The following is a 13,017-nucleotide window of genomic DNA, read 5'->3' on the forward strand; positions in this document are numbered from 1 at the left end:
TGTTGTGGAGGGGGGGGGGGGGGGGGGGGGCAACCGTGGGGGGGCGGGGACGCTCTCTCGTTGTCGGAACACAGTGTGAGAAGAGCATTTATGCAGGTGAACACCAGGAAGGCTGCTGGCCCAGATGGTATAACAGGACGCATACTTAAGTCCTGTGCCAACCAGCTAGCCCCAGTGTTCACCGCCATATTTAATCAATCCCTGGCGGAGTCAGTGGTCCCTGCCTGCTTCAAGATGTCTACCATCATCCCTGTACCGAAGAAACCCTCCCCAACATGTCCAAATGACTACAGACCGGTGGCACTCACCTCTGTGGTCATGAAATGTTTTGAGAGGCTGGTCAAGGACCACATTTGTGCCTCCCTCCCCAGTGATATGGACCCTATGCAATTTGCATACAGGACAAACCGGTCCACTGACGACGCGGTCTCCCAGGTACTGCACAGCACCCTCTCTCACCTTGACCGTCAGAAGGGGGGCTATGTGAGACTGTTGTTCATTGACTACAGCTCAGCGTTCAACACCATAGTCCCCACCAGACTGGTGGACAAGCTGATCGAGCTGGGTCTGAGCTCCGCCCTGAGCGCCTGGGTACTGGACTTTCTGAGCGAAAGACCCCAGGCGGTCAGGGTGGGGGGTCAGACCTCCAACACCATCACCCTGAGCATCGGGTCCCCCCAGGGCTGTGTTCTGAGCCCCCTGCTGTACTCACTCTACACACACGATTGTGTGGCCAAGTTCAGCTCCAACTCCATAGTGAAGTTCGCAGACGACACAGTGGTGGTGGGGCTGATCTCGGACAACGACGAGAAGGCCTACCGGGAGGAGGTTGAGGTACTGGAACGCTGGTGTCAGGACAACAGCCTGCTCCTGAACATTGGTAAAACCAAGGAGCTGATCGTGGATTATAGGAGAGGACAGCAGGAGACACACACACCACTGAGGATTAACGGGGCTACCGTGGACAGGGTGAGCAGCTTTAAGTACCTGGGGGTCCACATCGCAGAGGATCTGACATGGTCAACACACATAGACACAGTAGTAAAGAAGGCAAAGCAGCGCCTCCACCACCTGAGACAGTTAAGGAAGTTCAGAGTATCGGGGAAGATACTCCAGTCCTTCTACTCAGGAGCTGTAGAGAGCATCTTGACCGGAAACATCACTGCCTGGTATGGAAACAGCACGGCACAGGACAAGAAGGCCCTACAGAGAGTGGTGCGCTCAGCCGAGCGTACCACGGGTATTGCACTACCTCCCCTGCAGGTTCTATACAACAAGAGGTGCAAATCCAGAGCCTGCAGAATAATGAAAGACCCCCACCACCCCAATAACAGCCTGTTCCAGCTGCTGAGGTCAGGCAGACGCCTGCGAACCCCAGCTACTAGGACAGAGAGGCTTAGGCTCAGCTTCTTCCCCCAGGCCATCAGAGCCTTGAACAATGAACATTGAGTGCCACAGAACACTGAACTATCCACACATGAGCACACACACGACACGCACGCTGTGCACTAGCAGCCACTTTAACACTTTAACATGAGCGGGCACACACTCATGCCGCACTCACCCACACGTATTGCCAAAAGGAAAGGCCACTTTAAATTAGTATAGCAACAGTAACAGTGTATTGTACTACCAAAGCTACCTAGCATGTCCTATATGCTCTGTAAATAACTATGTACAGATCAGCGTTTCCGTTAGCCGGTAATTACCGGTATTTGACCGGCAAAATCTGTTGAAGTCCGACATATTTAATCTCTCCGGTCATAGTGTCCGGTGAAAATAGTTCCCTCTGGGCACAGTTTGATTATTTGAATTGTATTTGGATGGGCTGGAGTTGGGTGGCCTATGCGATGAACGAAACAATCATTGCGTTTGTTGTCGTTGCTTCGCTCAGCGAGAGCTTGCTGCTGGATTTGCGGAAGGCATGCAGCTGCAGACCCACAGAACCCACCAGCTTTGCTGGCACAGTGCGGTCCCCAGACCTGGAAAGCTGCTCTGCGGGTCTGCAGCTGGATGCTTCTTGCAAACTAACTGCGGCCGGCTCGCGCTGATAACAGCTTTCATTGTTGGACCGGCTGCTTGGTGGAGCAACGATGAAACGAATGTAATGAATCGTTCGTCGCATGGGCTATTTAATTTTGGCCTGTTTTGGTACGGTTCGGGTGGTCAAGTTGTGCTTGGAGGGAGTTGTTTTCACCGGACATTATGACCAGCACCAAGTCGTTGGGAGGTGGAGATATACATCACGCAAACCCACGATAATGTTGCCGTCTCTCTCTGCAAAATTTCTCAGTTCTTCGCTTGATATAATTAATACAAATGTCCAATATAACGGAATTCGTTAGCTCATAAAAATGTGATTATAACAGACTGCTGTTTAGTGTCGGACCGACTGCCCACATACGCGGTCTATTTTATTTCAAGTCAGCAGCAGCACGGAGTATCGAGGGACTTATTTTATTTGGAATATATTAATGACTGTATACGCAAAAGTAGCCTCGTTTTAAGTAATAATATTATAAATCTACATGCCTTGAGGATGACATTCTTTATATAGCCTGCCTATCAATTGTTTTAAAGCTCAATAAACTATGACCGGAATTAATCTCATTTGTCCGGTAGATTGAAATCTTGCAGGTCACGGAGACCGGCAACAATTTTTTCTAACGGAAACCCTGGTACAGATACCGAGATGTCACACCATGTTACCTGTTACCTGTTATTGCACAATGTTGTTTTTATTGGATTCTATTATATGTTGTACCACTGTATTGCACATCGTTGCGGGCAAGACCACCCGCATTTCATTGTATACTTGTATGCCGTGACAAATAAAACTCTTGACTTGACTTGAAAGAGAGGCTGCTGTACTAACGGGAGGCTCGACTGATGAAATATGAATTCAGATCGCTAATAAAAAAAAAAACATTTAGCGTCTTCGGCTCTCAACGGGGGGCATGAAATAACGATATATAGCGTCGTCGGCATTGAAAGTGTTAAAATAATATTTTGTGGCTTCAAAATAAAAAAATATTTTGTGGCCTCAAATATTATTTAGAATGATTATTTTGAAATACACTGTGTTAAGTAAATACCATTTTGAGGCCACAGAATAGATTTTTATTTTGTGTGGCAGCAATAAGGCTTCGTAGCTTGCTAACTGATGCAATATTTTAGTGAAATTAATGTCACAGTGTTCCTTATCCTGAGATAGAATTGAGCTTTGTGTAATAGTAACGTTACATGCATGGACAGTGAATTGAAGCATGATTTGAACAAACCTTCACTCACTGGAAATGTTTTTTTTCCATAGATACAAAAAATATATACAAACTAAATTCAGGTGAGAGAGTAAGGTCAAAATGATGTTACCTACTGACTGCACTCCCCACAGCAACCCAATATACAATTAAAATAATGTTAAACTATACATCTCTACCTCTTATTAGATCATAAATACTATCTTTGGTTGTTATGTTAATGTTGACCTTTTGGTTGACAGCAAAAGAGGGGAAAAGTATAGAGAGGGAGAGAAGGAAAGAGCAGGATGGAGTCGGTAGAGAGAGAGAGCAAGAACCAGGTGAGAAAGTGGACATAGTCAAGACCACATGGTAGCGCTGTATAAATGCATTGCATTTTATTATTATTATATTATGCAGAGGCAGCCTATGTTTTGCCCACATTCATAGTGGACTCCACAATGGTGTATTGATATACTGTTGTTAAATGTGGATTCACAAATATTTTTTTTTTTAAACAATATGTTTATTGGTATTTTTTTTCCCTCAGTTTTACAGCATCAGTTCAACAGTTCAACAACCATACAAAAGGAAATGCTGCCAACTGCCCCCCCTCCCCGAGTTACAGAAAAATAGATACAAAATACCCCCCCCCCCTGAAATAAAAATAAAAATCAATATAAACAAAAAAAAATAACTCTAGGCCAGACCCCCCCTCCACTCCCCCAGACTAGGACCTCAACAAATTAAGTTTTTTCTTCTTTTTTTTTACACATTTTGAGAATTTAGTAAACCCAGTTACACCCGTCTAACAGGTGCCCATACTTCTACACCAAACAAATAAATATCTAACGTTACATCTTTTCTCTTCAAAGAGCTACTAATAACATTTACAGTATCATTCATTGCAATATATACCCATCAGAAAGACAAAAGGGAGCTTCAATAATAGCCTACATCGTCGACCTACTATGTAATCTGTTCTAAGTATTGCCTAAACCCAGCCCAGCATTTATCAAAGAGATGTGGGATTCACAAATATTCTTGTTAGTTTGCTTTATTATAAGAGTATGTAATTTTTATGTAATTTATCATTGAATATACGAATATGATTGCGTGTGATTGTCAGTGCAAAGAGGGAGAGAGGAAGATGGAGAGAGAGGACAGGGAGAGAGCAAGAGCAGGAAGAACCAGGTGAGAAAATAACCTAGATATTGGGGTGAGTTGAGCCAATTGTTAAAACAATTTATTATTATTTATCTTTATTTATTTATTGTTTACACCTCATCCTTTATTTTCTACATTATTCAGGTAGTTCATGAAGAAATTGGCTTTCTTAGTTTTTTTCTTCAATTATCAATATTTTGCATAATACTTACCTTTTGATTATGTTATGTTTATTTAGGATCCTCATTAGTTATTACATCAGTAATAACTATTCTTCCTGGGGTCCATACAAAAGACAAAATAAGACATACAATACATTGTCCTTTATAAACCAAGTTATGGCGTTGTGGCTCAACATTAAAGTACGTTTTCTCAAATTTGATTGTGTCTTTCTAGTCATATAATTGAGAAGTTGTAAATGCTTTTATTAGGTCTAAAATGGTCAGCAGAGTGTAGCTGAAGAAATGGACAACTCTTACAGTAACATACACTGACACGCTGTTGTGTGCAGTGGTGCGTTGGTGATTTCATACCTGGTTGCACTGTATTTTAATGACGCCACGTGCATGCGCACTCCCGGGCGCGTGAATATTAAAGGCAACCAACTTGTGTTCGGCTTTTCTCTGATTGGCCGCGCCCCCACGCGCAGGCAAGCGCAGTCGTCCCACGTCCCAAATGAAATCCAAGGAGCGCGCGCGAGCGGCAGCGCGGGCAACCAACTTGTGGCTGCTGTTCCAACGCACTTGTGTTGGGCTGCGGTAGCAGTGGAGCGCTATGAAATGCGCTGAACTAGAAAGCGTAACGTTATTATGTTTCGCGTTTTTAACAACCAACTACCAGATTCACTCGTGTATAAACAAAGCCCATACAGTTATGAAATGCGCTGAACTAGAAAGCGTAACGTTATTATGTTTCGCGTTCCATTGATTATCGCCATTACCTGCTGTGCTGTAGGAAGCAGAGGTACAGTAAGTTACAGTAGGTGTAGGTTACATGTTTAATCAAAGCCCATACAATTTTTTAGATGAATGATTGTGGATATAATATAGAAAACACATCATTATGATATTATGTCTCTATGATACACAGCGTGGATGGGCTTTCAGAGGGAGAGGCATGACTTCGCGACAGCCATATTAGACACTCACTGTACATCAGTGTGGAACTGTAACGTTATATGTTATTTCGCCCGTGGAGGCTGCTGAGCCTGAAGCGCCAGCGGGGCGACGCGGTGGTTTATCCCCGGCTTTCGTGCGCCGCCGCCGGCTTGACTCGGTCCAGCTCCAGCAGCAGCGGCCGTGCTCCGTTGTAGAACGAAGCCCTTCAATGACGGAGCTCTCATATTTTGCGAATGCATAAACTATATCTTAAATTATGGCTATGTGTCTAATATGGCTGTCGCTTATCAATGACTTCGCGACAGCCATATTAGACACATCGCCATAATTTAAGATATAGTTTATGCATTCGCAAATATGAGAGCTCTGTCATTGAAGTGGGTGGTGGCAGCATTACTAACAGTAGCGATTTTTATTGTTTTGTCATGACCAAACATAATCCCAACATAGATAGGAGGTGTACTGTATGTCAAATGTCGGTCATGTGGTGGAAGAGTTTAGTACAGTCACACAACAGAACACCGCTGTAGTACAGTCACACAACAGAACACCGCTGGTTCGACCAGCGCTTCTGCCGCGCCGCAAGGGCGTGTGCTAGTGGATTGATTGAGTGTGGCCAATCAGAGAAACGCTGAACGAAAAGCTGAACACAAGTTGGTTGCCTTTAATATTCACGCCTCCCGGGCGCGTGCGCGCACTCCCGCGCATGCGCATAAATGTTCCCTCGCGTGAGCACAGAAAAAAGACAATGCCTAATTGCCTCTAGGAATGGAATGTACATTTCATTCACAAGTTTTGTGTGAATGTATCCGAGGACGTATTTGAACACACCTGACGACCTGAGCTATTGTTATGCAAAGTAGCCAGGTGGGTACTTGGCGAGTTGGCGCATCAGTCGAGTGCAGCTCATTCCTGTGTGCACGCGCGTGCACATCCATGCATGTGCGTGCTTCTGCTCACAGACCCGGTTGCACGGCGTGCAACCCCGTCCCATGACCTGGTTGTGTGTAGATTGGCCAATCAGTTTGGGCTCTAGGGGCTGAGCCCCCCTAAAGGTATGATCCTAGAACCGCCCCTGGTCTGTAGCCATGTTCTGTTCTACATCCACACTACACTACCACATCCTGATCTCATGAAAGAATCACAGGGGTTTTTATAATAATAATAACTTAGTTTTATGTAGCGCCTTAACTCATTCAGCACCTAGAGGTCGCTGTTTACCGTGTGGTAAGAAGGCCAGCACTCTGTTCAATGGGGATAATGCCGGTGTTTGCGAGTGCTAAAACTATATTAAATATTATAGCTATGGATTTAATAAACACGTCGATTGTCAGTGAGTTTCTTCCGGTCAACATCCAAAAAACAGATAATTTTTTCATACATACATTTCCGTTTTATACCATGGTGAATATGAGTATAGTTTTAGAGTGATCCTGTCTAATCCCAATAAACTCAATGCTTCAATGCATTTCCTTAGAAATCGTGCCATTTGTCGCTTGATCGTTATTATGTTTCATCATGCACGCACGAAAGCGGGGGAGGAAAAGTCGCCCCTCCGTGCTTTGGTCGGCGCCAACGACACGATGACACGGGTGATACGATCAGCGGAGAGGGTGATCGGCTGCCCCCTTCCCTCCCTCGAGTCCCTACATTCCACCAGGGCCTTGAGGAGGGCGAGAAAGATCATGGCAGACCCCGCCCACCCGGGTCACGGCCTCTTCATTATGCTCCCCCACGGCAGGCGGCTACGGCTGCGCAAGACATTAAAGTCCCGCCATAGACTCAGCTTCTTCCCCTCAGCAGCTCGCCTGGTAAATTAGTCAGGTGTCCCCCTGCTCCCCCCCTCTATGGCGAGCTGCTAGGGCTGGACCTCTGGACTTGAACTGTGCTGCACTGTATCCATGTCCCCCACCACTGCACTTTACTGTCTTATTGTTGTCTCACTGTTCTGTCCTGTTTTGCACTTATTTATTTATCATTATTATTATGTTGTTCCTATTTGTGAAAAAATCAATCATGCACTGAAATGTCAAATCATGTTCCATTTGTACCTGTACAATATGGTGAATAAATAAATCTGAATCTGACACACACAATCACACGTTGTGATCGTTAACGAAAAAAACCTCGGATTAACCCAAGATTGGTAACATAGAGTCCTTACCTCACATCTGATCGCCATTCCAAATATTGATCGCGGTTGTCTGTCCAACATTTATCAACCAAAACACATGAATCCACGGTGCTCCCAGTGTCCCCAATCCGTGTGTTATAACGTTAGTCATGCCCGAGAAGGAAAACCCGGACCAGACTTCTTAGATCGATGCACAGCCCCAGCCAGAGGGATTCCAATGATGTGCAATACCGGCCGCAAGGCGTTAGGCGGCGGTATTGGCCTTTTGCGAGCTCAGACCCATTCCCAATGATATCAGGCTGGATGGATGAAAAATGAATGGATATAGTGAATAAAAGAAATAACTATTAAGGCGAAACACTGCAGGTGAATAGGCAAATATACTTTTTTTGTTGATTTTGAGATTTTGTTATATTTTGCTTCCTAAACATGTCTTCTATGAAACTAGTGACAATAAAATGCCAATAACACACATTTAGTTGTTTATTTTACTTCATTTTGCCTTATTGCATCCATAAATGTGCACATATTTAATGGGGAAGTGCCTCATTTGCATATATAAACATAAAATTCTGAAAACTTGCAATATATTTTTTCTTAGTTTATATGTACATAACAAACTGGGAAAGTTTCATAGTGATATCTATTCAAATATTTTTGCCTATTAGGGGGTACTACACTGTACTACACTGTTTGTAGCCTGTGTGTAGTTCTGTTCAGTTCAATAACATCATTATTATTATTATTCAGTTATCAGGCATGTGTTTAGGTTGTCTATTACTAATGGTTTGATTAGGTATTGTGTTTGTAAATATCTGTTTAAAAAAAAAGTATGGCATTTTACAATACAGAACTTTGAAGGCGTTTTCCCAAAAATGAGTTTTAAGAGTTTTTCCTCATACTCTGAGCCAGAAATCTCCACTTCAGTAGCACTCACATACACCAAACCTTCCAGTTCTATTCATATCTATGTTCTGAAGGTATTTACAGAAGGGTTTGTTTATATCGCATTCATACCCTGATTTATATCACATTTTATTCAAAAAAACATGGCGAAATATGGAATTTTACCATAAAAATGGACTGAATGGAGAATTTTCTGATTTATGGAGTGATAAAAAGAGATATCCAAAATCCCCTCTGTAATAACCTTTAGCTCTAATATGTCAACAAAATGAAACTATAATTTTGAAAATGGCTTTATCCAATGTTCAGATTTCTGTCCTGGAATTATATGCAAATTAGTGCATATTTAAGTAGATAATGCCTCATTTGCATATTTAAACATACAATTTCAGAAAACTTGTAATACAAAAAAGTCTTGTCTTAATATAAGTAATCAACTGGGGAAGTTCCATTGTGATATCTATTAGTAAATTTTTTTACCCTATTCACCTGTAGTGTCTCCCCTTAAAACCCGACTTTTCTCGTGATTGGCGCTCAACCACCGGCGAGATAACCCGACTTTTTTCGTCATTGGCGCAGAATGAGTTAAGACTCAAGGTCGCTTTACATAGGGGAAGAAAAACTAACAAAAGTAACAAACATAGTGGACAGACACAACATACAAAGTGGGAAATTAGAGATGGTATTTTAATGAAGATACCACCATAAATACACTAAGTAATATTAGTTTTATTAAATATACTGTTGACTTTAATCTTATTTGTAGAATTGTATATATATATATATTAGGGCTGGGACTTTATCGCATTAATTTCCATTAATTAACTACAGATGAATTAAAAGTAAAAAAAGAATTATGCATTTAATTGCATGATGATTTTTCTTTATTGTGTAGGAATGTTACCTTTCAAAGGAGACCAGACTCATGCTCATGTGCTATAAGTATAAAGTATAATAAATCGCAAATAACTTTTTTTCTTTGTCTGGTTTGTTCATAACAAATATTTAAATAAGAGAAATTGAGATCAAGTTTTTTTTCCAGTGGTCAACTGTTCTGGAATGTACTTGAAAGTACTGCATTTAACTTTTACCTCGAAAGAGCTTGAGTTTACAAAAGGTCCTTTGCGCTATATATATTATTCGTAAAATTGCTGCACTTTGTTAAAAATTGCATTGATCTGTTGGTCTGTGTAGTAGCTAATACAGGATTGTGCTGCTTAAACGCATGTATAATGTATATTCATTTATTCACTCGTATAACAAAATTCATTTGAATAGAACATTTTAGCTTTTCGCATCAAATATGATATGCGATTAAATGTGATTAATTTTGATTAATTAACTATAAAGTCTTGAATTAATTCGATTACAATTTTTAATCGAGTCCCACCACTAATATATATACACACACTTGGCATATTCATCTTTTTAGAGAAAACAGTTCCAATGTATCAAAAAGCATCTCCCCATTCACCATTGAAACTCCATTGAAATAACCATTTACAAGCATTCAAAAATGTCATCTTATAACATACTGTTGTAAGGCCATCTATTCACACATAATAATAGACGTCTTTGTAAAAGGTGAATTCCTGTTACTTGAAGACGATATGGACACACCTTGATTTGGTGGATTCAATGGCCTGGAAGAATGAGTGCCTCTGATCTCCCCCACAACGTTCACCTTTAGCCTGCATGTCCGCTCCCCTACCCCCCTCCTGAATATCCCGATCAGACTGCCCCTCTCTGAGCTCTGTGTGAAAGACCCGTCACATGACGTGACTTGGCCCTTTGTGGCAGCAGGCAGGGTGGCAGCGAAGCAAGTGACTAGGATTGGGAGCCATTCTTACAGTAGGGGTATTGATTCAGCGGCAGATTAAGGAGGAGCTCTACCTCTACCTCTCTCTCCCCCTCCTTTTCACCTCCCTCTTTTTCTCTCCCTCTTCCCCCACTGCTTCCACTCTTCTCTCTCTACTTTCACTGATCTCACTCTCTCTCTACTTTCACTTGTATCACTCTCTCTTCTCTCTACTTTCACTTGTATCACTCTTTGCTCTCTACTTTCACTCTCTCCTCTTCAACCTCTCCCAGTTTCTCGCTATCTGCTCTTTCTCCATCTCTCTCTCTCTCTCCCTTCTCCTCCCTCACCCCCTCCCTCCTCTCCCCTCTCCTCCCTCCCCATCTCTCTCCCAGCCCTCTCTCCCCTCCCCTCCCCTCAGTCCTTCTCAATGAGGTATTCATGTGCCCCACCTGCTGTCTGCCGCTTAGCGTTAGGGCCACTAAAGAGCCGCTCTGTGCTCTTGTTGGCCCGTGGAGCCGGCCTGCCTCATTCACAGTTCACACGCCTGCTCTGCCGCTGCACTAGCCCCTGTCCGCGCGCATGCCAGGGGAGGCCCTTGTCCTATAGGGGGGTCTTGGGGCGGCATCGGCGCTCTGGGAGGGTCCGTCGGGCTCTTGGGATGCCACACAAGGCTTCTGGATGCTGGCGGGCTTGGTTAACGTCGCCGTCATGTTTGGCCTAAGGAGCTCGGGCGGGAGTTATGAGAAGATGAGAAGCGAGTACTACCTGGATGTGGAGAACCCTTTTTCTCCTCAGGTTGGTCAGTTGACGGGGGAAGAGTTGGGTTTGATGTGGGAATGTCAGAATGATGGCTGGGAAGATTAGCTCGAATGCTTTGGGTAAGGCTGCCAAGTGTGTTTGGGATTGGTCTTGGAAGAAATGCAAAAGTGTTAACATCACCTTTCCCCCCCCTGTCATTCTTTGTGTCTTAAACCTATCACGGTTCCTTTGTGGATGCCATATGATCTATGTAGTGACTGTGTGTGCCGGCCAGATAAAAGGCCTTTTGTTGGGCTGCAGTGGTAACCTCTTTGAAACGGAGAGGTCTCAGTGTTACTTCTCAAGGTCCTCTTTATCTCCAGTGCCTCGGGCTCTTCTTCTTACCTCTGCTGAATCTACAAGTAATATTGATTGATTGCAATAATTTAAGAATGACGAGAGACATTATGATGTTGAATACATTCGTGTATTCAATCAATTCCCTCTCAAACCTGCCTAGATTAACATAATTGTAGTAATGCACTGGTGGGAAAGATGAATGAAAAGCCTACTGTTGAAACCCCCATCCCTGCACTGCCCACCCTTTACTGCCTTTTTGTGGTGTGTGCATGGCAAACAACGGCGACCAAGCGTCCCCTCACTTGCATGGCCTCTCTAACCTCTGACCCCCGCGCTCCCCCGTCGCCGACAGGTAACCAAGCAGATCCACGAACATGAGCAGGAGAACGAGCTGCGTGAGCAGATGTCCGGCTACAAGCGCATGAGGCGGCAGCACCAGAAGCAGCTGATCGCCCTGGAGAACAAGCTGAAGGCGGAGATGGACGAGCACCGGCTCAAGCTGCAGAAGGAGGTGGAGACGCAAGCCAACAACGCCTACATCGAGCTGGAGAAACTGGCCAAGCGCCATGCTGTGCACACGGAGAAGGAGGTGAGGCGAGGGGGTGAGGTGAAGGTGGGGTGGGTAGGTCGGAGGTTGGGTCGGGAGGCAGACGTTGGTCACTGGAGACTCTCAGGGGGGAGGTGGAATAGGGGAGCGGGTGGGTTAGGGGTTGTGGGTGGGAAGGTGGAGGTGGGTGGGTTGGGGGGGGTGGCTGAGAGAAAGTTGTGAGTGGTCTGGGATGATGAGTATATTAGACATGGAGGATGGAGGGTGAGGAACATGTGTACATGTGTACACAGACGGGACATGAGTAGAATTGTGTACACAGTGTATAGGTACAATTCCTAAGCTGGTCCACAGATGATCAAATGGTTGTGTATACAGTAGCATGCAACACTTGACTAGTGGTCCTTAAGCTGATCCATGATACAGTAACAGTATGTAGCATGCAACAATTGGCTAAGGGGTAGGATCTACTCTGAAAAGTGAGGTGGGGAGAAGGGAAAGAAGGACGTGATGGAGGTTCATATGGTGGCTGTAATCACAATGGTATTACACGAGTCCATGTGCCAGTGGAATGTATGCTCATTAACTAAATCTCTTAATACTTTCACTACCACACTACCAAATGGTTAACCCTTTCACTGCGACAATACAGAAGGTTAGCCCTTTCACTGCCACACGACAAAGGGTTAACCCTTTCACAATCAGTGTGGTAGTGAAAGGTTAACCTTCTGTAGTGGTAGTGAAAGGGTTAACTGGATAAGCTCCAAGATCGGGCCTTAGCTTCATCCTGGCAGAGGGAGTAGCTGTTCATGATGAAGATGTTGTCATGTGGGGACTCATCAGCAGTCTTTAAGTGCAAGCTGGGAAATATTTGCCACAAAGGGCAAAAGTAGGTCAGGGAGGGCCACACAGTGGAAAACAACCTGCATATCTCTTGAGATTAGCACACAGCATGCCATAAAAACACATATCACCCAAGGAGATAGTCTGTCTTAAAGGCCTCTTAC

General features: G+C 44.0%; 1 protein-coding gene across 3 annotated transcripts in view; it reads left to right on the top strand.

Moving 5' to 3' along the window:
• taok3a (TAO kinase 3a) overlaps window positions 1-13,017 on the top strand; it is a 276,804-nt gene that overhangs the window by 242,794 nt on the left and 20,993 nt on the right. For all 3 annotated transcript variants that reach the window (XM_084334944.1, XM_084334945.1, XM_084334946.1), the window contains one exon: window positions 11,816-12,052. In XM_084334944.1, the coding sequence (XP_084191070.1) occupies window positions 11,816-12,052 (237 nt within the window). The remainder of the gene's footprint in view (window positions 1-11,815; window positions 12,053-13,017) is intronic.

Source organism: Notolepis coatsorum (genome assembly GCF_963971535.1).
Source record: "Notolepis coatsorum genome assembly, chromosome: 1".
Lineage (NCBI taxonomy): Eukaryota > Metazoa > Chordata > Actinopteri > Aulopiformes > Paralepididae > Notolepis > Notolepis coatsorum.